General features: G+C 34.7%; 6 protein-coding genes across 6 annotated transcripts; 5 read left to right on the forward strand and 1 right to left on the reverse strand.

Annotated features, from left to right (window-relative positions):
* Window positions 1-5,482: 5,482 nt before the first annotated feature.
* LOC108195466 (dau c 1 isoallergen Dau c 1.0301-like) lies at window positions 5,483-6,359 on the forward strand. Its single transcript, XM_017362428.2, has 2 exons — window positions 5,483-5,807; window positions 5,924-6,359. Exons 1-2 carry the CDS (start codon window positions 5,627-5,629, stop codon window positions 6,205-6,207), a joined length of 465 nt encoding a protein of 154 aa, XP_017217917.2. The 5' UTR covers window positions 5,483-5,626; the 3' UTR covers window positions 6,208-6,359.
* A 2,633-nt stretch (window positions 6,360-8,992) lies between these two features.
* On the forward strand, window positions 8,993-9,865 carry LOC108195438 (dau c 1 isoallergen Dau c 1.0301-like). Its single transcript, XM_017362402.2, has 2 exons — window positions 8,993-9,313; window positions 9,430-9,865. The coding sequence occupies exons 1-2, from the start codon at window positions 9,133-9,135 to the stop codon at window positions 9,711-9,713; spliced, it is 465 nt and encodes a 154-aa protein (XP_017217891.1). The 5' UTR covers window positions 8,993-9,132; the 3' UTR covers window positions 9,714-9,865.
* A 2,579-nt stretch (window positions 9,866-12,444) lies between these two features.
* Window positions 12,445-13,311, forward strand: LOC108195447 (dau c 1 isoallergen Dau c 1.0301-like). Its single transcript, XM_017362411.2, has 2 exons — window positions 12,445-12,754; window positions 12,871-13,311. Exons 1-2 carry the CDS (start codon window positions 12,574-12,576, stop codon window positions 13,152-13,154), a joined length of 465 nt encoding a protein of 154 aa, XP_017217900.1. The 5' UTR covers window positions 12,445-12,573; the 3' UTR covers window positions 13,155-13,311.
* Window positions 13,312-16,265: 2,954 nt separating this feature from the next.
* LOC108194227 (dau c 1 isoallergen Dau c 1.0301) lies at window positions 16,266-17,195 on the reverse strand. Its single transcript, XM_017361161.2, has 2 exons — window positions 16,879-17,195; window positions 16,266-16,781 (listed from the first exon to the last, which is right to left on the reverse strand). Exons 1-2 carry the CDS (start codon window positions 17,057-17,059, stop codon window positions 16,498-16,500), a joined length of 465 nt encoding a protein of 154 aa, XP_017216650.1. The 5' UTR covers window positions 17,060-17,195; the 3' UTR covers window positions 16,266-16,497.
* A 3,090-nt stretch (window positions 17,196-20,285) lies between these two features.
* Window positions 20,286-21,134, forward strand: LOC108195304 (dau c 1 isoallergen Dau c 1.0301). The gene is made up of 2 exons (XM_017362261.2): window positions 20,286-20,578; window positions 20,695-21,134. Exons 1-2 carry the CDS (start codon window positions 20,398-20,400, stop codon window positions 20,976-20,978), a joined length of 465 nt encoding a protein of 154 aa, XP_017217750.1. The 5' UTR covers window positions 20,286-20,397; the 3' UTR covers window positions 20,979-21,134.
* A 3,801-nt stretch (window positions 21,135-24,935) lies between these two features.
* On the forward strand, window positions 24,936-25,760 carry LOC108195578 (dau c 1 isoallergen Dau c 1.0301-like). Its single transcript, XM_017362555.2, has 2 exons — window positions 24,936-25,215; window positions 25,320-25,760. The coding sequence occupies exons 1-2, from the start codon at window positions 25,035-25,037 to the stop codon at window positions 25,601-25,603; spliced, it is 465 nt and encodes a 154-aa protein (XP_017218044.1). The 5' UTR covers window positions 24,936-25,034; the 3' UTR covers window positions 25,604-25,760.
* Window positions 25,761-26,852: the final 1,092 nt, after the last annotated feature.

Below are 26,852 nucleotides of genomic sequence, written 5' to 3' on the forward strand. Positions count from 1 at the left end.
TATAAGTTAAAAGCGTTACTTCATGCTAGGGTGTAGCGAATAAAATTGAGAAGACAAATAGTTTCTTTGAATACAAGTGTGGAAAGAGGTAACACCGATATTAAAATATTACGAAGGGTAACAGTCAACCCGAAATAGAGGTGGACTTAGTTAACGAAGAATGTGAGTATTTAATTTGAGCAAGACCCTAATATTCCGTTTCTGGCCCGTCTTCACGAAGTAAACGACCGGCGATTAATTAATCGGAATCTCAGATATACAATAAATTATTGAGCAGAACATATCTGAAATAATAATAACAACATAAATCCGGCACATCAAGAGAGCAGGATAAAGTGGACTTGCCTGATTACTTCCGCTACTAGCTTGGTCCAAAAAGATAATTAAACGTGACTGCTTACTAGCAGTTAATTCTCTAATAAAACAGAAACAAGAGATTTAGTATTTAATATTAAACAAGGAGTCTCGATTAACTATTATAACGACTTAACACCCTTGCCACCATTATCTTATTTAACCAATTTACCAATTAATGTTTTCTAAACTAACTTGTCAATTAACCTTTAAATCTCAACGTTTTATTATTCTTAAATATCCGCTCCAACACAATTACTATCCTAAATTCCCAAAATCCACCTTGGTACTCACATAGATTGTTAAGTCTTTTATTTTAATATTAATTAGTATTAACTAATCCCTCCTTTCCTCATAAAATAGACAAGGTGTTTCTTTTATTATCAATTTGTTAATATATAATCCAAATTATTAATTAACCTCTAAACCTCAACTTAAATACCCCAAACCAATTTAATTATGGTCCCAATAAATCCTAAACTCCCAAAATTTCACAACTTAGTCATATAATTCTAAATTTTTATTTTAGTCCAAGTCTCTCAACCCCAACTAATTCTTTAATATATATTATTATGATTTATATCCTAATTTTCCATCCAATCAACTTTATTAAGCATATTACCATTAATTAAATCCCAGCTGCCAATTTACTCTCCTACCCCTGCTCACCCACCACCCTGCTATACCTCCGACGGCGGCTCCGGTGGCTTCGCCGCCGTACACCCTCCCCTGAACCTCTCTACCCACCAGCCTCTCTCTCTCTCTCTCTCTCTCTCTCTCTCTCTCTCTCTCTCTCTCTCTCTCTCTCTCTCAGGTCGCGCGTTCACGGCGACTCTACAGCCACCAACGGTGGTCCTGCCACCGTTCTGCCACCTCCCTCGCTCGGCCTTCTCCGACCTACAGCCACCATCGTCGTCGACGATGGGGCTCCTACCCCTCCCAACTCCATCATCAACCCACCTCCACCTCTCTACCACCCCTCTCCCTGCGATTCGAGGCGTCGCGGTGGTGTAGCCACCGTCGACCGCCACAGCTCCGTCCCCGACGGCCACCATTCAGCCCATCCAACACCACTCTCCCCCCCCTTAAACTCAAACCCCAATTTAATTTCAGTAATCATTCATCAAAACACAAAAGCCCCAACTCAATTCATAAACCCTAACCCTAATTTTGAAATCGATTTGGGGGAAAATGTGTACCACCCTCGTACACCCTCTGCTTGTATTCACTTCTCACCCAAGCTCCAAAACCCCCAACTTAATTTAATCAAGCACTCGCAACTCCCAAAAAAAAACTCTCAAATTAAATAAAACCCTAGTTTAAGCTTAATTGGGTAAAGTGGGGACACAACTATATACACAGGTACACATCACAGTATCAATAAAAGAAATAGAAAGAGTGTACTACTGCCAGTGATAAGCACATGGATGTTTCACACTAAAGTGGGTCCAAGCACCCATGCTCAACGATTAAACATTTGTGAAGTAGTTATTTAATACTATCACAGATGGAAGTCAAAATTTATTACCTTGTCTGCAGTTACTAAATCTCCTTGTCAATCTTTACTTCAAACCCCACTTTCCTTCTTCTCCGCTGGTCTTTGCCCTCTTGTGTTAACTAGTGCCCGACTGAACTATCCACTAACCCTCTGGTATTTATAATATTAATTATAGATAATTGCACCCAAGGACAATTTTATTAATACCTTATTCCTATGAGGTCCTTGCGAGCAATTAGAAATATTTCTATTTATTATTGCTACTATCGTTGGTGTACTCAAAAATATTTAATTAATACATATTTCTTGCATATTTTAATAAGAAATTATGTATATAACAAAAATAAATTCCACCAAACTTAATAATTAAATTCGTAAATTATGGACGACTTACTAGTGAAAATATGGTCATTACAAGATTGATAATTATGTTTAAATATTTTATAAATAGTCCGGGTGGGAAGAAAATATTATGAGTAACGATACATACATTTGTGTGTTAAAGTCTTAAAATGACTAATAAATTTTTGGAGCCATTGGCACAACTAGTTTGAATTATTTGTTTGTTAATATAATTACATTATTTAGTATATTAAGATCAAGTTATTAACTCTTTTTTTATTGAAAATTTTGTAGGAGTTTTATGTTGTATGTATACACTTCATTCATGTTTCTTTTTTGACTTGGAGATAGAGAAAACTGCAAAATAAAACACAAGAAGATACTATAAGGTCAGGATTATATTTTGCCTTCTTTTTATTGTATTGCACTCTATTCATTTATTGCAATAAATATTCTGTGTGTTGATTAAAAAATACAATTTATCAAATATTATAAATTTAATGGACTTTCTGCTGAACAATAACGGAATTCCCATTTGAATAAATTTTATTGAGTTCATTGAATTTTTTTTAAAGTTGATCTTTTGTGTAACGACACAATGAGATGACACAAAAGATCAAGGTTAAATTGTTGATCACTTTAAGAAAGGGCTAGAATATGACTAGGAATATTAAAAAATTCTATACGTTGTTATGGATTCTTTGTATGACGTTTACGAGAGATTAAGAACATTTTGTGAAAGTGTCCACGTCACGGATTGTCTGATCAATTGAAGATCTAAACATTCTACAATGGACGACATTACCCAGTTTGCTATTGATGGAATAGTTAGGGTTTCACTGACAAACCGATAATTGGAGGATAATTTTGAGATATTAGATGATATTACTTCACATAATTAGAGCAAATAATCGAATGAGTTGAAAGAAGGTAGCACGGAGAGCCAAGTTGATCCATTGAAGAATTTCTTATGAAACCTCAAGTTAAATATCCAAGAATCAAAAAGCTTGTTTATCCTACTTCCCCGTATCCAGCTCAATGCTCACGAAATTAAAAACAACATAAGAAGTTTCAAAATTTCATGAACTTCTTCAAGAAGTTTTTCATAAAACCCTTTTATTCAAGCATTGGATCAGATGGAGGAATTCGAAGAGTTTTGGCATTAATGAAAGATTTTAGTGCTATTCAATATAGAAAATTTTGGTTGAGATTTGTGTGATTTGGATGCGTGTTTAAAGTTGATGCCTTTGTGTGTTTTCTTATCAATCTTGCACAATTATTAGTTGAAGCCATTGTTTACATTCAGTACAACAAACAGGGCTATTTACAACGAATAACTTACGATGGATTTTCTGCGCGCCTCAACTTACGAAGGAAATTTGGAATCCATTGTAAGATGTTTCGACAAAAACCCAATCTGTCGTAAGTATAGTTTTTTACCCCCCTCCGTTTTTTATTATTTGACGTTTTGTCTTTTGGCACACACTTTTAAGTGCTTTCACCTTGTAGTTGAAAATATTATTTTTCATTAACTATTTTTTGTAAATTAAAATTTTGATTATATATTTTGTTCACTAAAAGAATTTTAATAAATAATATTTTTACCTACACGGTCAAAGGACTTAAAATTGTGTGCCAAAAGTCAAAGCGTTAAATAATAAAAAACAGAGAGCTAGAGTAATCATTAAATATTACATAACGTGGCCGTGAACTTGCGACGGATAATCCCGTCCGTCATAAGTATCTTATTTAAATATTTTTCCTTAATTAAAAATAATCAAAAAAAAGTGACACATCTCAGAACCATGTCGTTTTAGCATGGGACCTTACCACGAATTTTCAGTATTTCATTATAAATTCGCCAACCATATTCAATATCACTAGTCACATTTACATAATCAGTTAAGAAATAATATATTTAAACTAACATACGAGAGATACAGGGATTATCGATAATGTTTTGGATCTATTTTAAATGCCATAAAATGGTAAGAACAGAGAAAATTTCGAAGGACACATATGTCATCAGTTTGAGTTTTCTCCGGTATTTCTCATGGAAGTTCATAATAATTCCGTCGTAAGATAACTACCGACAGAAAGTTCTGTCGCAAGATAAAAATTGCTCAAAAGCCCGTCAATTTCATCTCGACACATTTTTGGTGTCGGTCAATATTTATTATGCAATAGGTTTTGTCCTTTTTTTTAGTGTTAAGATGCATGCCAAAAATTGAGACGTTCTTTCGAACTTACTACTCGAGCAAAAATGACAGAATATTTTTGTCGTAATTTGGGAACTTAAGACGGATTTAAGCTTTAAATTCCGTCGCAAATAGGCGAGTTTGTTGTAGTGATTCTTGAGGCTGGAAGCTGGGAGTCGGTGAAGATTCGGTGAAGTTAAGCCTAGTTGAGTGAGACTACCACTTGCACATTTTCTCTTGTTCGTGCTTGTGGACACACATGATTTTTCTGCAAAACAATAATGTTGTGTTTGGTCGGGATGAATGAAAATGGAGAGAATGGACTGAGATTTGAATTATAATTTAGTTGAATGTATAATAAATTCATTCCTTCCATCATTCCATTCCTATCATCCTTAACTAGAGCTCAAACCCTCCATTTTTTGAAGGAATGCTTCATTTTACTTGTCATGCCAATTTTCTACCCAAATCTTATCATGAAAATTTTGCACTCACTCATTTTTTTTAGAGTCCTCCCTCCGACACTCTATTTTTTTTTTTTTATTTATACTCATTCCATTCCATTCACACCAACCAAACACAACATAACTTAACATATGAGAAAAGCAAAAGAAATCCGAGAAGGAACTGATGGTTTATGCTGTGAGATTGATACAATGATATTAGAGAACTCGGATCAGCTGTTTAAAGTGCCACCACCCAAATGTAATGATAGATCTGGTCTAATATATATCGTAATATTATAGTAATGTATGTGTTTCATGCTTATTTCTTTTTAAGTTGATTCAAGATCATTCAGGATGATTTCAATACTCGGACAGATAGATGAGTAGCTAGATGTTGCAGAGAATTGAAGTTCTTAATGTTATTCTAGAAAGCATTGACTTGAATTTATGTTGATGCTGTCATATTTTCTTTGTAAGAATTAAAATTACAAACATGAGTTCTCGTATATACCTTTGAACTCAAGCTAGTTAAGAGTCTTTCTAGAATATGATTTAAAGATTTAACGTGCACAGCACCTTGCATGTAAATTCCAATAATCTTTCAAGATCTTATATTTATTTAATAGTTCTAAACCAAAACTGCATCAACATCCTGATATTCAGCTACTGGCACTACAAATAGCTGCTTTGAGTTCTCTAATTTCATCATCTACATCTCACAGCAAAAACCTCGAGTTCTTTTTCTTTGCTCATATATATATATTCTGCTATCATTCTCCAAGAAAATCATGGGTCTCCAGAAGCACGAACAAGAAATTACCTCCTCACTATCAGCAGACAAAATATTTAATGGATTGATTGTTGATGTTGATACCATTTTCCCCAAGGCCACTCCCGGAGCTTACAAAAATGTCGAAATCAAAGGTGATGGTGGAGTTGGAACCATCAAGCACATTACTCTACCTGATGGTTAGTTTCTTCTATATATATCAACTACTTAATTAATTGGTTATCAGTAGGTTCATATAAAATGTATATTTAAAAATCTCATTAAATTAGTTTTATGCACTTTTATGAATATTCAGGCAGCCCATTCACAACAATGACCCTTAGAACTGATGCCCTGGACAAGGAGGCATGCACCGTCGAATACAGCATCATCGATGGAGACGTTCTGTTGGGACTCATTGACAAAGTTGAAACTCATCTTGTCGTTGTGCCAAATGCTGACGGAGGAAGCACCACCAAGACGACGACCATATTCCACACCAAAGGTGATGCTGTCGTCCCAGAAGAGAACATTAAGTATTCGGAGGAGCAGAACATATCGGTATTCAAGGCTATTGAGGCCTATCTCATTGCAAATTAATCACGTCTATGTGTGTGAGTGTGTGATTTCTATAACTCTCTGGTGTATGTTAATTGTGTGACAAGTACTTTTATGCTCCTGGATGAGTGATTAAGATCCAGTACTTCTGTTTGTTTGCTGAATCTAATAAAAAGAGACTCAACTATGCATGACATTCTCTCTACTATTGCAAGGCCTTACTGCAATAAATAATTTTCAGGTTGACAGAAAAATAATATAAGCTATCAACGACAACAAATTTAATGGCCTTTCTCCTCAATATCATAATCCTCATTTTAGAAATTTTCTTGATCACAGCATTGATAACTTCAAGGTCAATGATGTTCCTAATTAAGGAGATTATCATATTGAAGTTGAATAGTTGCTCACTTGAAAAAAAGGCTAGAGAATGGCTAGGAGACTCAAAATTTTCTACATTTTGATATAGATTATTAATTGTACGATATATGAAGTTTATGAGAGGTTCAAGGGTCTTTTGTGAAACTCTCCACATGATACATTATGTGATCAATTGAAGATCCGAAAATTCTACAATGGGCCAAGCATACTGTTTGCCACTCAAGTTGAGCTACAAGAAAAACGGGTAAATTTGACTGAAAATATCGGTCAAATTTAGTTAAATTTGAGTGCCCATGGTCAAATTTAGCTAAATTTGACCGATTCATGTCTGTCAGTCATAACGTCGTCGAATTTAGCAAAATCAGTCAAATTTAACTAAATTTGACCGAATATATTTGACCGACTAAATTTGACCGCTTAAATTTGACCGAAATTTTGAAAATTTTGGATTTTGAATTTTTTTCAATTTGCTGCCTACAATTCATTAAATTTGACCGCATTCGGTCAAATTTGAACCTGGACGGAATGTATTTTGCTACTTTGTGGTATATTCTTGCGTGCGAATTTTAATACTTTATTTAGTAAATTTAGATAATATTATCTTACTAATCAACATATATATCACATAATTCTCAAAATTATATACCTTATTAACAAAAAAGAAATCGTAATGAAATTCATGTTCATTAAGAATTTTTTTATATTTACAAAAGAAATGTTGCAAATTTAATATAAGTTCCTAATTGGATTTAGTAGTTCTACTTTGTTCCTTATCAATTTGGACGGAAATTGTGACTTGAGATTTTTGGTCGCCAAAGTTGCTTCTCGGTCGCCGGAGTTGCTTGAGTTGCCGAAATTCCTCCCAAATTACCATTCCACGAGTTAATTTTCTTGGTAATATTCTAGTACAAATCATGTTATTGTAGATAGAGATTGTGTATGTATGAATATATATGGTTACGAATGTGTATGTAAAAGAGGGAAAAATGGGAAGATGGAGTCATGGGGAGGGGGAGATGGAGTCATGGAGATGAAGATGGGGAGGGGGGGGGGCGAGAGAGATTTGGAGAATGGGGAGTGTATTTGGGTTATAATGTGTGTTTGTATGTATATATATGATAAGGATATGTTGTGATGATTTTAGACCGTTGGATTGTTGTATTGGTATGTTAAATAAGGACCATTATATGTGTTTCACGCGGATTGCTGACATGGCAATAAATTTGACCGCTGGCGGTCAAATTTAACTTTGGGTGGCAAATTTCTCTCACAAAATAAAAATTGCTCAAAAGCCCGTCGATTTCTTCTCGACACATTTTTGGTGTCGATCAATATTTATTATGCAGTAGGTTTTGTCCTTTTTTTTTGTGTTATGCATGCCAAAAATTGTGACGTTCTTTCGAACTTACTACTAGAGCAAAAATGACGGAATATTTTTGTCGTAATTTGGGAACTTAAGACGGATTTAAGCTTTAAATTCCATCGCAAATAGGCGAGTTTGTTGTAGTGATTCTTGAGGCTGGAAGCTGGGACTGGGTGAAGATTCGGTGAAGTTAAGACTAGTTGAGTGAGACTACCACTTGCACATTTTCTCTTGTTCGTGCTTGTGGACACACATGATTTTTCTGCAAAACAATAATGTTGTGTTTGGTCGGGATGAATGAAAATAGAGAGAATGGACTGAGATTTAAATTATAAATTAGTTGAATGTATAATAATTTCATTCCTTCCATCATTCCATTCCTATCATCCTTAACTAGAGCTCAAACCCTCCATTTTGTGAAGTAATGCTTCATTTTCCTTGTCATGCCAATTTTCTACCCAAATCTTATCATGAAAATTTTGCACTCACTCATTTTTTTAAGAGTCCTCCCTCCGACACTCTATTATTTTCTTTTATTTATACTCATTCCATTCCATTTACCCCAACCAAACACAACATAACTTAACATACGAGAAAAGCAAAAGAAATCCGAGAAGGAACTGATGGTTTATGCTGTGAGATTGATACGATGATATTAGAGAACTCGGATCGGCTGTTTAAAGTGCCACCACTCATATGTAATGATAGATCTGGTCTAATATCGTAATATTATAGTAATGTATGTGTTTCATGTTTATTTCTTTTTAAGTTGATTCAAGATCATTCAGGATGATTTCAATACTCGGACAGATAGATGAGTTGCTAGATGTTGCAGAGAATTGAAGTTCTTAATGTTATTCTAGAAAGCATTGACTTGAATTTATGTTGATGCTGTCATATTTTCTTTGTAAGAATTAAAATTACAAACACGAGTTCTCGTATATACCTTTGAACTCAAGCTAGTCAAGAGTCTTTCTAGAATATGATTTAAAGATTTAACGTGCACAGCACCTTGCATGTAAATTCCAATTATCTTTCAAGATCTTATATTTATTTAATAGTTCTAAACCAAAACTGCATCAACATCCTGATATTCAGCTACTGGCACTACAAATAGCTGCTTTGAGTTCTCTAATTTCATCATCTACATCTCACAGCAAAAACCTCGAGTTCTTTTTCTTTGCTCATATATATATATTCTGCTATCATTCTCCAAGAAAATCATGGGTCTCCAGAAGCACGAACAAGAAATTACCTCCTCACTATCAGCAGACAAAATATTTAATGGATTGATTGTTGATGTTGATACCATTTTCCCCAAGGCCGCTCCCGGAGCTTACAAAAATGTCGAAATCAAAGGTGATGGTGGAGTTGGAACCATCAAGCACATCACTCTACCTGATGGTTAGTTTCTTCTATATATATCAACTACTTAATTAATTGGTTATCAGTAGGTTCATATAAAATGTATATTTAAAAATCTCATTAAATTAGTTTTATGCACTTTTATGAATATTCAGGCAGCCCAGTCACAACAATGACCCTTAGAACTGATGCCCTGGACAAGGAGGCATGCACCGTCGAATACAGCATCATCGATGGAGACGTTCTGTTGGGACTCATTGACAAAGTTGAAACTCATCTTGTCGTTGTGCCAAATGCTGACGGAGGAAGCACCACCAAGACGACGACCATATTCCACACCAAAGGTGATGCTGTCGTCCCAGAAGAGAACATTAAGTATTCGGAGGAGCAGAACATATCGGTATTCAAGGCTATTGAGGCCTATCTCATTGCAAATTAATCACGTCTATGTGTGTGAGTGTGTGATTTCTATAACTCTGTGGTGTATGTTAATTGTGTGACAAGTACTTTTATGTTGCTGGATGAATGATTAAGATCCAGTACTTCTGTTTGTTTGCTGAATCTAATAAAAAGAGACTCAACTATGCATGACATTCTCTCTACTATTGCAAGGCCTTACTGCAATAAATAATTTTCAGGTTGACAGAAAAATAATATAAGCTATCAACGACAAAAAATTTAATTGCCTTTCTCCTCAATATCATAATCCTCATTTTAGAAATTTTCTTGATCACAGCATTGATAACTTCAAGGTCAATGATGTTCCTAATTAAGGAGATTATCATATTGAAGTTGAATAGTTGCTCACTTGAAAAAAAGGCTAGAGAATGGCTAGGAAACTCAAAATTTTCTACATTTTGATATAGATTATTAATTGTACGATATATGAAGTTTATGAGAGGTTCAAGGGTCTTTTGTGAAACTGTCCACATGATACATTATGTGATCAATTGAAGATCCAAAAATTCTACAATGGGCCAAGCATACTGTTTACCACTCAAGTTGAACTACAAGAAAAACGGGTAAATTTGACCGAAAATATCGGTCAAATTTAGTTAAATTTGAGCGCCCACGGTCAAATTTTGCTAAATTTGACCGATTCATGTCGGTCAGTCATAACGTCGTCGAATTTAGCAAAATCGGTCAAATTTAGCTAAATTTGACCGAAATTTTGAAATTTTTAATTTTTAATTTTTTTTTTCAATTTGCTGCATACAATTTATTAAATTTGACCGCATTCGGTCAAATTTAAACCTGGACGGAATGTATTTTGCTACTTTGTGGTATATTCTTGTGTGCGAATTTTAATACTTTAATTAGTAAATTTAGATAATATTATCTTACTAATCAACATATATATCACATAATTCTCAAAATTATATACCTTATTAACCAAAAAAAATCGTAATGAAATTCATGTTCATTAAGAATTTTTCTATATTTACAAAAGAAATGTTACAAATTTAATATAAGTTCCTAATTGGATTTTGTAGTTCTACTTTGTTCCTTATCAATTTGGACGGAAATTGTGACTTGAGATTTTTGGTCGCCGAAGTTGCTTCTCGGTCGCCGGAGTTGCTTGAGTTGCCGGAATTCCTCCCAAATTACCATTCCACGAGTTAATTTTCTTGGTAATATTCTAGTACAAATCATGTTATTGTAGATAGAGATTGTGTATGTATGAATATATATGGTTACGAATGTGTATGTAAAAGAGGGGAAAATGGGAAGATGGAGTCATGGAGATGGGGAGGGGGGGGGGGGAGAGAGAGATTTGGAGAATGGGGAGTGTATTTAGGTTATAATGTGTGTTTGTATGTATATATATATGATAAGGATATGTTGTGATGATTTTAGTCCATTGGATTGTTTTATTGGTATGTTAAATAAGAACCATTAGATGTGTTTCACGCGGATTGCTGACATGGCAATAAATTTGACCGCTAGCGGTCAAATTTAACTTTGGGCGGCAAATTTCCCTCACAAAATAAAAATTGCTCAATACCCCGTCGATTTCTTCTCGACACATTTTTGGTGTCGGTCAATATTTATTATGCAGTAGGTTTTGTCCTTTTTAGTGTTACGATGCATGCCAAAAATTGTGACGTTCTTTCGAACTTACTACTTGAGCAAAAATGACCGAATATTTTTGTCATAATTTGGGAACTTAAGACGGATTTAAGCTTTAAATTCCGTCGCAAATAGGCGAGTTTGTTGTAGTGATTCTTGAGGCTGGAAGCTAGGACTCGGTGAAGATTCGGTGAAGTTAAGCCTAGTTGAGTGAGACTACCACTTGCACATTTTCTCTTGTTCGTGCTTGTGGACACACATGATTTTTCTGCAAAACAATAATGTTGTGTTTGGTCGGGATGAATGAAAATAGAGAGAATGGAGTGAGATTTGAATTATAATTTAGTTGAATGTATAATAATTTCATTCCTTCCATCATTCCATTCCTATCATCTTTAACTAGAGCTCAAACCCTCCATTTTGTGAAGTAATGCTTCATTTTCCTTGTCATGCAAATTTTCTACCCAAATCTTATCATGAAAATTTTGCACTCACTCATTTTTTTCAGAGTCCTGCCTCCGACACTCTATTATTTTCTTTTATTTATACTCATTCCATTCCATTCACCCCAACCAAACACAACATAACTTAACATACGAGAAAAGCAAAAGAAATCCGAGAAGGAACTGATGGTTTATGCTGTGAGATTGATACGATGATATTAGAGAACTCGGATCAGCTGTTTAAAGTGCCACCACTCATATGTAATGATAGATCTGGTCTAATATCGTAATATTATAGTAATGTATGTGTTTCATGTTTATTTCTTTTTAAGTTGATTCAAGATCATTCAGGATGATTTCAATACTCGGACAGATAGATGAGTTGCTAGATGTTGCAGAGAATTAAAGTTCTTAATGTTATTCTAGAAAGCATTGACTTGAATTTATGTTGATGCTGTCATATTTTCTTTGTAAGAATTAAAATTACAAACACGAGTTCTCGTATATACCTTTGAACTCAAGCTAGTCAAGAGTCTTTCTAGAATATGATTTAAAGATTTAACGTGCACAGCACCTTGCATGTAAATTCCAATTATCTTTCAAGATCTTATATTTATTTAATAGTTCTAAACCAAAACTGCATCAACATCCTGATATTCAGCTACTGGCACTACAAATAGCTGCTTTGAGTTCTCTAATTTCATCATCTACATCTCACAGCAAAAACCTCGAGTTCTTTTTCTTTGCTCATATATATATATTCTGCTATCATTCTCCAAGAAAATCATGGGTCTCCAGAAGCACGAACAAGAAATTACCTCCTCACTATCAGCAGACAAAATATTTAATGGATTGATTGTTGATGTTGATACCATTTTCCCCAAGGCCGCTCCCGGAGCTTACAAAAATGTCGAAATCAAAGGTGATGGTGGAGTTGGAACCATCAAGCACATCACTCTACCTGATGGTTAGTTTCTTCTATATATATCAACTACTTAATTAATTGGTTATCAGTAGGTTCATATAAAATGTATATTTAAAAATCTCATTAAATTAGTTTTATGCACTTTTATGAATATTCAGGCAGCCCAGTCACAACAATGACCCTTAGAACTGATGCCCTGGACAAGGAGGCATGCACCGTCGAATACAGCATCATCGATGGAGACGTTCTGTTGGGACTCATTGACAAAGTTGAAACTCATCTTGTCGTTGTGCCAAATGCTGACGGAGGAAGCACCACCAAGACGACGACCATATTCCACACCAAAGGTGATGCTGTCGTCCCAGAAGAGAACATTAAGTATTCGGAGGAGCAGAACATATCGGTATTCAAGGCTATTGAGGCCTATCTCATTGCAAATTAATCACGTCGATGTGTGTGAGTGTGTGATTTCTATAACTCTCTGGTTTGTGTTAATTGTGTGACAAGTACTTTTATGTTGCTGGGCGAGTGATGCTTAAGATCCAGTACTTCTGTTTGTTTGCTGAATCTAATAAAAAGAGACTCAACTATGCATGACATGTGCATGTGTATAATTATAAGCATAAATCTCATTATTGTTTTAAAGCATAAAAAGATATAATAAGCGAACAAATTAATATCACAGTGGTTAAAATTATACATGTATGGATAATACGTCACTTTAAGCAATGTAAGAAAAATTCTCATATACTGCTGATGGGTTCAGCTTCAGGGTTTATGTTATATAACGTTAACCTCTCGTGTAGTACCCTCAATTTCGATCTATTTTATGCTCCCCGACCTCAGACTTCACTAATATTTTATACAGCTCAATGTTGATGGAAAAGATCTAGATACTTCTCTTATTAGATATACTCTCTTCAAACTTGTGTATTGAATTTAGTAAAATGCATTTAACCTCGCCGCTTAGAAAATGCATAATTTCAGAAACTAGAAACTATCACAAGATTCCAGAGAGAGTTGTTGAAATTTAACACTCCTCCTCAACGACTACTCTCTTTAAACATCGATCTTGCAATCATTCCAAGCTGTCTTCTGAAATCTTCAAAATTTTTTTGTGTTCAGACCTTTAGTAAACAAATCTGCAACTTGATCGCCTGAATGAATATAATTCATCTCAATGTCTCCTTGAAGAACCTTCTCTGGCACAAAATGATAATGAATCTCCACATGTTTAGTCCTTTCATGAAATATAATCTCCACATGTTTAGTCCTTGCATGAAATTTTGGATTCTCTGCTATTCGAATGACAGATTGATTATTACAATGTAGTACTACAGGCTTGTCTGCTGATTGATGAAGATCTTTTAGGAGTTGCATTAACCATATGCATTCTTGAGCTGCCATTGATGCTGATTCATATTCCACTTCTGCAGTTGACAGTGACACAGATGGTTGTCTCTTACTGCACCATGACACAACTCCTGATAGAAGATTAAATGCATAACCAGTTGTCGATCTCCGTGTATCGTGGTCTCCGGCATAGTCAGCATCATAATGGCCTATTATTCCGTTTGCATTTTTTATATACTGTTCCAAAATCAAAAGTTCCCTTGATATACCTCATTATGCGTTGTACTGCATCTAAGTGAAGCTTCCTCAGCTTCTCCATGAACCGCCTTAGCACTCCAACTGTGAATATAATGGGGGTGTTTGGCCGGGGCTTAAAAGTCCGGATTCTGGGTTCATAAAAGTTAGAAGCACTTATTCGTACCGTTTGTGCAAAAAGTCAAAAAATACTTAAAAGAAGTTGAGAATGTTAGCTTTTGTTTCAAGGCTTCTACTTCTTTCTCAAACATTTTAATCACTTATAAGTCCTAACTTGTTTTTAAATTCTACTTCACTTTTTTACTTTAAGCAATAAGCACTTATTTTAAGCTAATCCAAATGACCCAAATGTATAGTCTTGTAATTGTTAAGTAAATAAGACTTCCAACTAGTTGTCTATATATGGTGGAATTTTCTAATTTTCGACCTTCAAATGCACATAAATTCATATTTGGCTCCATATATAGGGGTTGGTGATTGCAATAAATCATCCTTGACTTTTCAAGTATGTCATTTGCATACTTCTATTGGCACAAGAATATTCCTTCTTTTATTCGTTGTATCTCAAGACCCGGAAAGTGCTTTAGCTCTCCGAGCTCCTTCATTCAAAATCAAACTGATTAATTTGCTCTAATTTCGCTCATCTCTTTGTCATGGTCACTGTGATGATTAAATCATCCACATAGATTAAAACTACTGACAACTTTCCATCAGATTGTTTTATGAAAAAGCTTGAATTTGTTGGTGTGATTGAATAACCACTTTGCACAAGAAACTCGGCCATTTTTCCGTACCATGCTCGTGTAGCCTGTTTTAAGCCATATATAACTTTCTTAAGTTTGCAAACATATTCTGGATGTGTCTTGCTTCGGAACCCTTCGGGTTGTTCTATATATATAAATAACTCGCCATGTAGGAAATAATTTTTAACATCCATTAGCCATAGATTGCAAGACTTTGTTGCTGCTAGCGCAAGTAAGACCCTCACAGAAGTAATCTTGGCTACGTGACTGAATGTTTCATCGTCATCGAGACCATATTTTTGGAAAAACCCTCGAGCCACCAATCGAGCTTTGTGTCTCTCTATAGTGCCATCAGGTTGAGTTTTTAATTTATATATAGATCCATTTACATGTTATGGAGCGTAAATCTTTAGGCTTAATTAGGAACTAATTCTCATGTATTATTCTTCTTTAGTGCCTCAATCTCTTCTTTCATAGTCTAGATCCACTCATCAATTTTTGAAGCATCTTGGAACGGAGTTGGTTCTTTTGGTCCATTGTTTTCTATTAGAGAAAATTTTGCGTACTTTGGATTAGGCTTTCTTTTTCTCATCCTCACCGACCTTGGTAGCCACCTCGACCATGTACAAAACGGGTGCTTATGACGATCATATTGATTCATTCGTTGCTCGTGGGTTTGAAGTGAACCCACAAGTTCATCATTGAAAATTGTGGACAACTTTTTCGACTCTCAACACAAGTAACAACATAATCAAATTTGGTCAGCCAGGGCAGGAAAGTTTTTCCATGACACGAACATCCATACTTTGAGCATTTCATTCTTTTCATCTAATCTTTCACTATCGATTATTTTGTTATGACTTATAATAGGTGCTAGTCCCATGTTATGGAAAATAAACAATAATAATCTATTGTTAATACACATAAACAAAATTTTATATAAATATTTTACATGCAAATTTAATCAACTTTTTCTAGTCAACATAATTAGAGACATAAAGGATAGTTTCTTTTGTATATAGATTTTAACTTAACATTGTTGGATATGTTTTTAGAATTGGTTGATATGCTATGATAATTAAAGATGATATATATTAGGAATTTTTTTATAATATATAGATGTTTTTCAAGAATTTGCTTATATGGTCTGAATAATTTAATCCTAAATACACGACACTAATTATATGGAGTGAAGGCTAGTATTTCTCGAAATTTATTGAAACATCTTGTATTAATTTTATATTCTTGAGGTTATAAGTTTAAGACGATGAAATTACACACATATCAAAATTACACACATCTCATAGTCCAGACCCTTTATTTATCTCTAAACATATAGAAGTCCAGGAAAAAAGAATGACCTGGACAAAAACATAAAAGTAGTTCCACTCCAAACACACACCAGAGACTTGGAAAAATGACACAAAGACGCAGTTAATTTGCAATGAGGTAGGCTTCAACAGCCTTAAATAGCATTGTGTTCTGCTCCTCGGCATACTTAATGTTCTCTTCTGGCACCACAGCATCTCCTTTGGTGTGGAATATGGCAGTCGTCTTGGTGGTGCTGCCTCCATCGGCAGTTGGCACCACTGATAGATGATTTTCAATTTTATCAATGAATCCCATCAGAACGTCTCCGTCGATGACACTGTAATCGATTGTGAATCCCTTCTTGTCAAGGCCGTCAGTTCTCAGGGTCATTGTGGTCACTGGGCCACCTAGTTATTCATATAGGAAAACAAAAATTAAAAAATGTGCTTCAGCACAAACTGCTATAATAAATTTATAAAAATGCTAAATAAGTAAGAAACTAACCTTCGGGAAGAGTGATGTGCTTGATGGTTCCAACTCCACCATCACCTTTGATTTCGACATTCTTGTAGGCTCCGGGAGCCGCCTTGGGGAGAATGTTATCGATATCAAGGATCAAGCCATGGAACATCTTCTCTGCCGGGACAGAGGAGGTGATCTCTTGTTCGTGCTTCTGGAGACCCATGATCTTTTCTTATAAACTGATAGTTGAAGATGTGAGCAAGGGAAAAGAATTTTAGAACTGTGAGACTGTTGCGATGAAAATAGAGAACTCAGAGCAGCTATTTATAGTGCGAGTATGTAAAAGTATTAATGCATGTCTATTCTAATATTCAAATAAATATAAAACCTTGCAAGATATTGCGCTTCATATTGAAGAATATTAATCAAATTCTAGAATGCATTGACTGGTTTAGGTTCATAGTCATATGTAAGCACCGGAGAATATGAATAATATTCTAGGTGCATGTTGAATAATATTGATATTTGGCAGGGAGTAAAGTATAGTATCACCTAGCTAGATTTCTAGTTGGGAGTTGAGTGTGCCGCGGACTAGGGCTGAGCAAAAAACCGATTTGAAACCGAAACCGAACCGAAACCGGGAAAAACCGGAGAAAACCGATCCGAATATAACCGATCCGAAACCGAAACCGAAAAATTAAAAACCGAACCGATTTAAATGGTTGGGTTCCGGTTATACCTTCCAACCGAACCGATAAAAACCGAACCGAACCGATTATTAAAATAATAATTAAATAATAAATATTATACATTAATATTAATAAATATATAATGTATATCATATTTAAAAATTAAAAAATCTATTCGAATGTTTCTAACAACACATAACATAAGTCTGTAACTTTCAGTTTAGAGGCCCAGTACCAAGCACCAACAGTCTCTGAACTCTGAAATTACAGACTTATTGAAATTAAGAATTAGGTTGGCAATATGCTCACTGATCTGAGTCACTGCATCACAGAAGCACTCAAACTCTTTCACAGACCTGCATAACTATTAGAAGTTTGAACCTAGAATAGTACAATATACTCCTGTATTAATTATTATGTATTCTAATTTATCTTGTTTATATATTACTTTTACATTTTTATTTGGCGGTTTCTAAACCGAAACCGAGCCGATTATAACCGAACCGGTGTTTTAAAACCGAAACCGAATCCGAATCCGAACCGGCGGTTGCGGTTTTTGATTTTAAAAACCGAAGATATATGGTTCCGGTTCCGGTTTTGTCCTAAAACCGAGCCGAACCGGCCCACGCTCTCCCCTACCGCGGACTGGAGTTTAAAAGCCTCCATTCAAGACTGAATCAAAGTATAATTATGTGAATGACATACAAAGGCGTCGACTTTTGACATTTCCATCTTGACTGCAAATTATCAACAGTTGTTTTTTCGTTTAGTTTTTACTATTAAAGTACATAGTCTTAAGAAAGGGTGATTAATTAGCTCTTCAGTCCCGAGATAACGTTAATTGGTTGACCATTTCAAATTACTTTTCAATTTTTTTTTTATGCGTTTCAAATAAAATAATGCTACTTTAACAATAATTCACTACATGCTATTATAGACAAAATAATGTTCTGTGAGTAAAATATATAGGTTCCGAAATCAAGCGGTCTACTTGATATTCAACCACATATATGTGTTTATGTGTGGTGTGTGTTTTTTGTGTATATATATTCATAGTGATTCGAATATTTTGTTTGTGAGAATAATTGTTCTACACTTTTTAAAAAGTCTGAATTATTGTTTTGAAGATTTTTCTATTTTGAATGATGTAGTTTTTAGATGTGGCAGAATAATTATTCTTAGGCTAAAAACTGTTATTCGTATAGCGCAACAGTATTAGAGGAGAGTGGGCACACATATATATATTGCATGATAAATTCTACATAATATCATGTTATATAAAAGTCATATTTATTTATTTAACACGTTGCATACTATTTTTATTCATAATAAAATAATTAAATGACTTAGAATTAGAATCTAATTCAAATATTTTATTATAAGTGTAAATATAAAGTGGGTGGCTACTCTCATGTTTAATCAAAGTACAATTGTAAACTATTAAAAATAAGGATTTTAAGTCTCACAATTCTGATATCAATCTCCCGATGGAATACTGAAATTGTGTCCATAATATTAATTATGTACTAGATCAATTATAACTTCTCTCAAAATTCGTTATAACTACCAGAGGTACAATTAAAAGTTATCCGTTCTTCTAATTGTATAAAGCGCTCAATGATAGATTAACAAATCAAGAGAAAACACAATCAAACTAAACAAATATAGAAAACCAAAAGAATACATCCATTCACTCCTTCTTCCAATATTTCTCACAAGTGCTTCTCTCCTCTTTCTCTCTGCCAAGGCTATCTATCTATTATTCCATATGATACAAAGTTATCTAATATATCTCTACTAATACAAAACCTAATTTTATAGTATTTTCTTAATGGTTTCCTTCTAAAACAATCCAATTTCGAAAAACAAGTTGGATTTTACAAAAAAATTCCTAGGCTGATTTTCAGGCCTGGTTCTAGGCTGTTCCAGTTGGATTTTGATATATGGACCACTTAAAACTCGTAGGAAATTTTAATATCTTCGCCTGGGCTGTTGAATCGTCCAATTATGATATCTAAAACTCCAGTTATGACCCAAACAAAATTTAATTCATAACCTGTCCATTAAATCCGAATTTTCATCTAATTAAACCCAAATAAGTTCCGTTTGATCCAACTTTATGAATATTTATAAAGCTGTCATTAAACACTTAAAAACAATGAGTAATAACCCTATTATTTACAAAATACTAAAATTATGGGAATAAATCATATGCAAGTACACACATGTATATGCTTTATCAAACATAAAACATATGAACACATGATGCCCCTGTTCATTAATTTTTCAGGATGATTTCAATATTTCTCGGACAGATCATAGACTAGCTAGATGATTTCAGGCCTGGTTCTAGGCTGGTTGGAAGAGCTAATACATGCAGAAAATATAGTAGATATAAACACATGATGCCCCTGTTCATTAATTTACTGCCCATATTTCATTGATAAATTAATATTAAAATAAATCAGATGAAATGTTAATAACTTTTACTGGCATCTGGGAACTTTTACTGGCATCTGGGAATAACATTATATGCGGAAAATAACTTTATATATATGAAATATGTTCTACTTTTCAATTTATGTTGCTGCTGTCATATTTCTTTATAAGAAATAGAATGACAAACACGAGTTTTGGTTAAACTTTGAGATCAAGCTAGTCAATTCTCTCTAGAATTTGATTAAAATTTAACGTGCAGCCAGCACCTTCCATATGCAAGATCCAATACTATTCAGCAACGGGCACTATAAATAGCTGCCTTGAGGTCTCTAATATCATCATCTGCATCTCACAACACTAACCAGCTTGACCAGTTCTTCACAACTTTCTTTTCCTTTGCTCATATATTCAGCTATCATTCTCCCAAAAAATCATGGGTCTCCAGAAGCACGAACAAGAAATTACCTCCTCTCTATCAGCTGAGAAAATATTCAATGGTTTGATCGTTGATGTTGATACCATTTTCCCCAAGGCCGCTCCCGGAGCTTACAAAAATGTCGAAATCAAAGGTGATGGTGGAGTTGGAACCGTCAAGCACATCACTCTACCTGATGGTTAGTTTCTTCTATATATATCAACTACTTAATTAATTGTTTATCAGTAGGTTCATATAAAATGTATATTTAAAAATCTCATTAAATTAGTTTTATGCACTTTTATGAATATTCAGGCAGCCCAGTCACAACAATGACCCTTAGAACTGATGCCCTGGACAAGGAGGCATGCACCGTCGAATACAGCATCATCGATGGAGACGTTCTGTTGGGACTCATTGACAAAGTTGAAACTCATCTTGTCGTTGTGCCAAATGCCGATGGAGGCAGCACCACCAAGACTACGACCATATTCCACACCAAAGGTGATGCTGTCGTCCCGGAAGAGAACATTAAGTATTCCGAGGAGCAGAACATATCAGTATTCAAGGCCGTTGAGGCCTATCTTATTGCAAATTAATCACGTCTATGTGTGTGAGTGTGAGTTTGTGATTTCTATAAGTCTCTGGTGTATGTTAATTGTGTGACAAGTACTTTTATGTTGCTGGACGAGTGATTAAGATCCAGTACTTCTGTTTGTATGCTGAATCGAATAAAAAGAGACTTAATTATGACATGTGCATGTGTATTGATATCATGATTAAATATCGCATCTGAATATGGCAACTCTCCATCCATTTGAAATCTAATTTCTGTTTAAAAGCATAAACCATATAATAACACTGTAAGCAATGTAAAATTATAACATTACCCTCATACCGGGCTGATGGGTTCAGCTTCAGGGTTTATGTTATGTAACATTAACCTCACTCATGTAGTACCCTCCATTTCGATCTCTTTTATTCCAGGCAGTGTGCACACGCTTGCAATCTTGTTGAGAGCAAGATGAGTTGAATAGCGAGATGACTGTTTATGATGACTATAACTTTTTATGATGATCTGTGTAATCTGGTATAAAAGGATAGATTTTAAGGAATAGAAGTTTATACGGGGGAGGACCGGGTAAGGGACAATGGGCTGCTCTTGAGTTCGCCAGCTGGACTTCATTTAACTGTGCTAGACTTGGCTTAACTCCTTCAACGAGCCTAATTCAAGCAAAGGTTCTGACTCGTTTAATTAAACAAGCTGACTTGGCTCTACTCGCGAAATTAAACAAGCCGAGTTTGGGTGGAGGTTTAGCCTCAATTAAGTGTAAAATTATATGAGCTGGTTCGCACGGCTCGTTAAAACCGGCTCGTTTAGCTAAATGAGCGGGCTCGACTCGTGAAATTAAATGATTGAGTTCGGACAGAGATTTATCTTGATTAGCTAAATGAGCTGGCTCGGGTCACCTCGAGTCGATTAAACTTGGTTCCAATAATGAGGCTCGGCTCGAAACTTGGCTTGCTCGACTAGAATTATAGCCCTACTAAATATTTCAAGCCAAATCATTTATAAAAATTAAAACCATATAAGATTTCAAAAAAGATTGTTTTCTCAACAAACTCCCACTTTTCAAAGTGGAGACAAACTCGTCATCGCAAAAAATTTAAAATACAGACATACAATTTTGAGACAGTTCTATGTGAGCTAGAAAAAAGATGATTTTCAATGCATAGACATCTGGTTCTTTAGTAGAACTGCTGTGAAAGGTGGTTCTAGACATCGGTCATAAACCAATGTCTAAGACCCCTACCTTTTACATCACATGCAAAGACATCGGTCCTATTTTCAATAGACATCGGTTTCTAGCCGATGTCTAAGCCCTTTTTTCTAGTAGTGTTTGTCTTTCATGAAAATTAGGTATTCTTTTTCAAGTAGTTGTCCAAGGTTATGAATATTGTTCTCCATGTATGGAACATAATAGATATCTTTAATTTTTCCTTGTTTGTCATCCTTTCTAGAATAACATATTTCATCCTTTCCTTTGGCTTCAATCTTTGATGAATCTCCAAAAGACACGAATCCATAATCTATTTTTTTTAAAATCAATAAAGAGATGCTTGAGTCCAAACATATGGTTGCTGGCACCGCTATCAAGGTACCAAATAATATCATCTTTTGGAACCATATCTTTGCAGGCCATTAGCAGAACACCATTATCTTGTTGCTCTTCCGTTTCGACTAAATTTACCTTTTCCTCACCCTTCTACTAGCAATCTTTGTGAAAGTGTCCAAATTTTCTTCCACCTCTACCGCGAACTACGTCCTTGTCCGCCCCAATTTTGTTGATTTGTCTACAAATTTTATTAATATTTTGCTTGCATGCCCATGTCGTCTCCTTCGATTAAAACTTTGATTTGCACATCCACGTCCTCTCCTTCTAATGCATTGTGTATACAACATCTTATCTTTGTCTTCAATAGAGGTATTAGTTTTCAGTACTTGAGGTACTGTCTCTTCCATCTTTAATAACTTTATGAATATGCTTGCAAAGATCCCATAGGTTAATCTATGATCATGGTTTTTATATCATTTGATTCTTCAATGGAGATGCAAAAAAGTTGCAAATTTGTTTTCAAAGATCTTAGAATCTTTTCATTGACACGAGCATCTTCAGTATTTTCTCAATAATTCTTCATTTTGTTTATAACTGAAGGAACCCATGTGAAATAATCTGGGACTGATTTTATTTCTTTTAGAGTGATTGACACTTTGCACCCCTTATGTTTAGGTGCTTTTTCGATTTGGTCTCAAACAATTTTTTTTAACAGTATGCACCCTAATTTGTAGAGTTTAGTTTATAAGATTCTAGTATAATTCCAGTATAAGAGGTAATTAGAACCGAACAAGGAATCAAAAAGAAACTGTCTCTCTGCGTATTTTCTTTTGTTCTAATATCTTCTTGTTAAATACAAACTTCTGCATTTATCTTAGGAGAAATACAAATCATCCCATCATACATGAATTAGAATTAGATACATCTTTTCAATTTTATTAATCATATTTAATGTATTCTCACATATTGAACGTAACCTATTACAATATTCCTCAAACTCAGGAATTTATATATTAGTTTATTCAACGCTCTTGCTGGTGCTTCTGGACCCATGATTTTGGTGGAAAATAATAACTAAAGATACGAGCAAAGCAAAAGGAAGCTGAGAATGAACTGAAGGTTTATGCCGTGAGATTGATACGATTATATGAGAGAACTGGAGCAGCTATTTTAAGCGCCACTACTCAATGGGTGATGATGGATCTGGTTTAATCTCATAAAATTATAATACGGTAATGTTCTTCTTAGAACTCTTAGCCTAACAAACCTTAGAATCCTTAGGTTCTACGTAGAACTGTACATGCAAAAAGTGTCTTATATATGTATTATATTTTAAAATTATGTTCGAAGACATGCAACGATGCAAAAAACATGTATTTAAATTTAGATCTTCAAAAATCTATTTAAAATTTAGGGTTTCGCACAAGAATCTTAGTGGTTCTAAGGTTCTTTTTTAAGGATTGATTCTCTCTCGACGCGACAATATAGTGATTTCAATACTCGGACAGATAGACTATCCAGATGTTATTGCAAATTCCAGAAAGCATGACTTGGATACGCATGCAGGCTGGTTAAATGGAAGAGCAATTATATATAGGCAGAAAATATACTTTGAAATTATTTTTGAACACATACAACAATGCAAAAAAACATGTATTTAGATTTAGATCCTGAAAATTTATTGAAAATTTAGGGTTTTGCAGAAACTCTTAGTGGTTGTCAGGTTATTGGTTCTCTCAGGTTAGGGCGACATTATAGTAATGTATGTGTTGCATGTTTATTTTTTTAAGTTAATTTAAGATCTTTCAGGATGATTTCAACAGTACTGGGACAGATAGACTATCCAGGTGTTATTGCAGTGAATTGAAGTCTTGATTTGTATTCTAGAAAGCATTGACCCGGACATACAGGCTGGTTAAATGGAAGAGCTTATACAGGCAGAATATATACTAATTAATAGAGATAAACACATTATGCCCGTGTCCATTAATTTATTGCTTATATTGCAATGATAAATTATGTTAAAAATAAATCAGATAAATTGTTAATAATTTTTACTTAATTATTTTAGTATGGTTGAGTTTGCATGCTTGTTTTATTTGAGAAAACTTACAATCCTAATTCTGAAATCTAACTGTTTTTAATTCGATCAGGATGAGAACACTTGACTTCACCTACAAAAATCTTCAATGCAGAAACTCAATAAGTTCAAATATGATATCTTGCATCTACAACACGAGTTTTTGTCTATAACTTTTTGAACTCAATTATGTAGTCAATACTCTCTAGAATTTGAATTAAAGATTTAACGTGAGGCGCAGCAACTTGCATGAATATTTCAATTATCTTGCAAGATCTTCTATTTATTTAAAAATTTTGAAATATTAAGGTGCATTAACATCCTAATATTCAGCCACTGGCACTACAAATAGCTGCTTTGAGTTCTCTAATTTCATCATCTACATCTCAAAGCAAAAACCTTAAGTTCTTATTCTTTGCTCAGATAAATATATTCAGCTATCATTCTCCAAGAAAATCATGGGTCTCCAGAAGCATGAGCAAGAAATTACCTCCTCTCTATCAGCAGAGAAAATATTCAATGGCTTGATCGTTGATGTTGATACCATTTTCCCTAAGGCCGCTCCCGGAGCCTACAAAAATGTCGAAATCAAAGGTGATGGTGGAGTTGGAACTATTAAGCACATCACTCTTCCTGATGGTTAGTTTCTTCTTTAATGTCAGCCACTTGGTTATCGGTAGGTTCATATAAAATGTATAAAAAATCTCATGAAATTAGTTCTGTGTACTTGTATGAATATTCAGGTAGCCCGATCACCACAATGACCCTTAGAACTGATGCCCTGGACAAGGAGGCATGCACAGTGGAATACAGCATCATCGATGGAGACGTTCTGTTGGGACTCATTGACAAAGTTGAAACTCATCTTGTCGTTGTGCCAAATGCTGGCGGAGGAAGCACCACCAAGACTACGACCATATTCCACACCAAAGGTGATGTTGTCGTCCCAGAAGAGAACATTAAGTATTCCGAGGAGCAGAACATATCAGTATTCAAGGCGGTTGAGGCCTATCTCATTGCAAATTAATCACGTCTATGTGTGTGAGTGTGTGATTTCTATAACTCTCTGGTTTGTGTTAATTGTGTGACAAGTACTTTTATGTTGCTGGACGAGTGATGCTTAAGATCCAGTACTTCTGTTTAATTGTTTGCTGAATCGAATAAAAAGAGACTCAATTATGACATTTGCATGTGTATTGGTATCATGATTAAAAGTCGCATCTGAATATGGAAACTCTCCATCCATTTGAAATCTCACTTTTGTTTAAAAGCATAAAAACGATATAATAAGCGAACAAACTAATAACGCAGTGGTTAAAATTATATATATGTATGGATAAAATGCCACTTTAAGCAATGTAAGATAAATCTCATACCGGGCTGATGGGTCCAGCTTCAGGGTTTATATATATGTTATATAACATTAACCTCACTCTTGTAGTACCCTCCATTTCTATCTCTTTTATTCAGGTGCTGGGTGCACACGCTTGCAATCGTGTTGAGATCAAGATGAGTTGGTTAGCAAGATGACTGTTTATATATGATGACTATAACTTTTTGTGATGATCTTATAATCTGGTATAAAAGGATAGATATTAAGGAATAGAGGTAATAAGGGGAGGACTGGGTAAGGGACCATGGGCTGCTCGCCAGATCGCCCGGCTGGAACTATCAAGACAATTCTTGGATCCGCCAGAGGCTAATACAGATGCGAAGATTAAGACAGAAAAGAGGAGGGGACTATCGAATGTACTTAAAATGTCAAACATCTGAGCTTGCCTGGAAAATTGAACTGCTTGCCAATATTGAAATTTTACCAAAATCAGAAGTTTCCTTCAAACTTGAATTATATGCAGATTTTAAACTTTTTACATGATTATACAAGTCTGTTGGCATTAATCTAAAACTTGTCTGCATGATATGCATCAGTGATGTAGTTTACTAGTCGTTGCGTAGTTGTAGGAAATGATTGAATAAAACTTAGTAGTAGAATTGTAGTAGGAGAGTTGTTCCTTGTTTCTAGCAGTAGTTAGCTAGCAGTGTTTAGCACTTAGTTACTAGTAGTTATCTTTACTTATTTTGCTTTCTATTTAACGCATGTAATCTGGATGGAATGAAGTTAAGTCTTTGGAGTAACATTTGCCTTGTTTTCTCAGTTTCAATATCAAACAGAATACTATAAGTATTGCTATATTTATAAACTTCTACACTTGGTATCAGAGCCAGGTTTAGTAACGAGGTGAGTGTCAAAGGCTGAGATGGACGCGAACAAGCTT

This window comes from Daucus carota, chromosome 7, assembly GCF_001625215.2.
Source record: "Daucus carota subsp. sativus chromosome 7, DH1 v3.0, whole genome shotgun sequence".
NCBI classification, from domain to species: Eukaryota; Viridiplantae; Streptophyta; class Magnoliopsida; order Apiales; family Apiaceae; genus Daucus; species Daucus carota.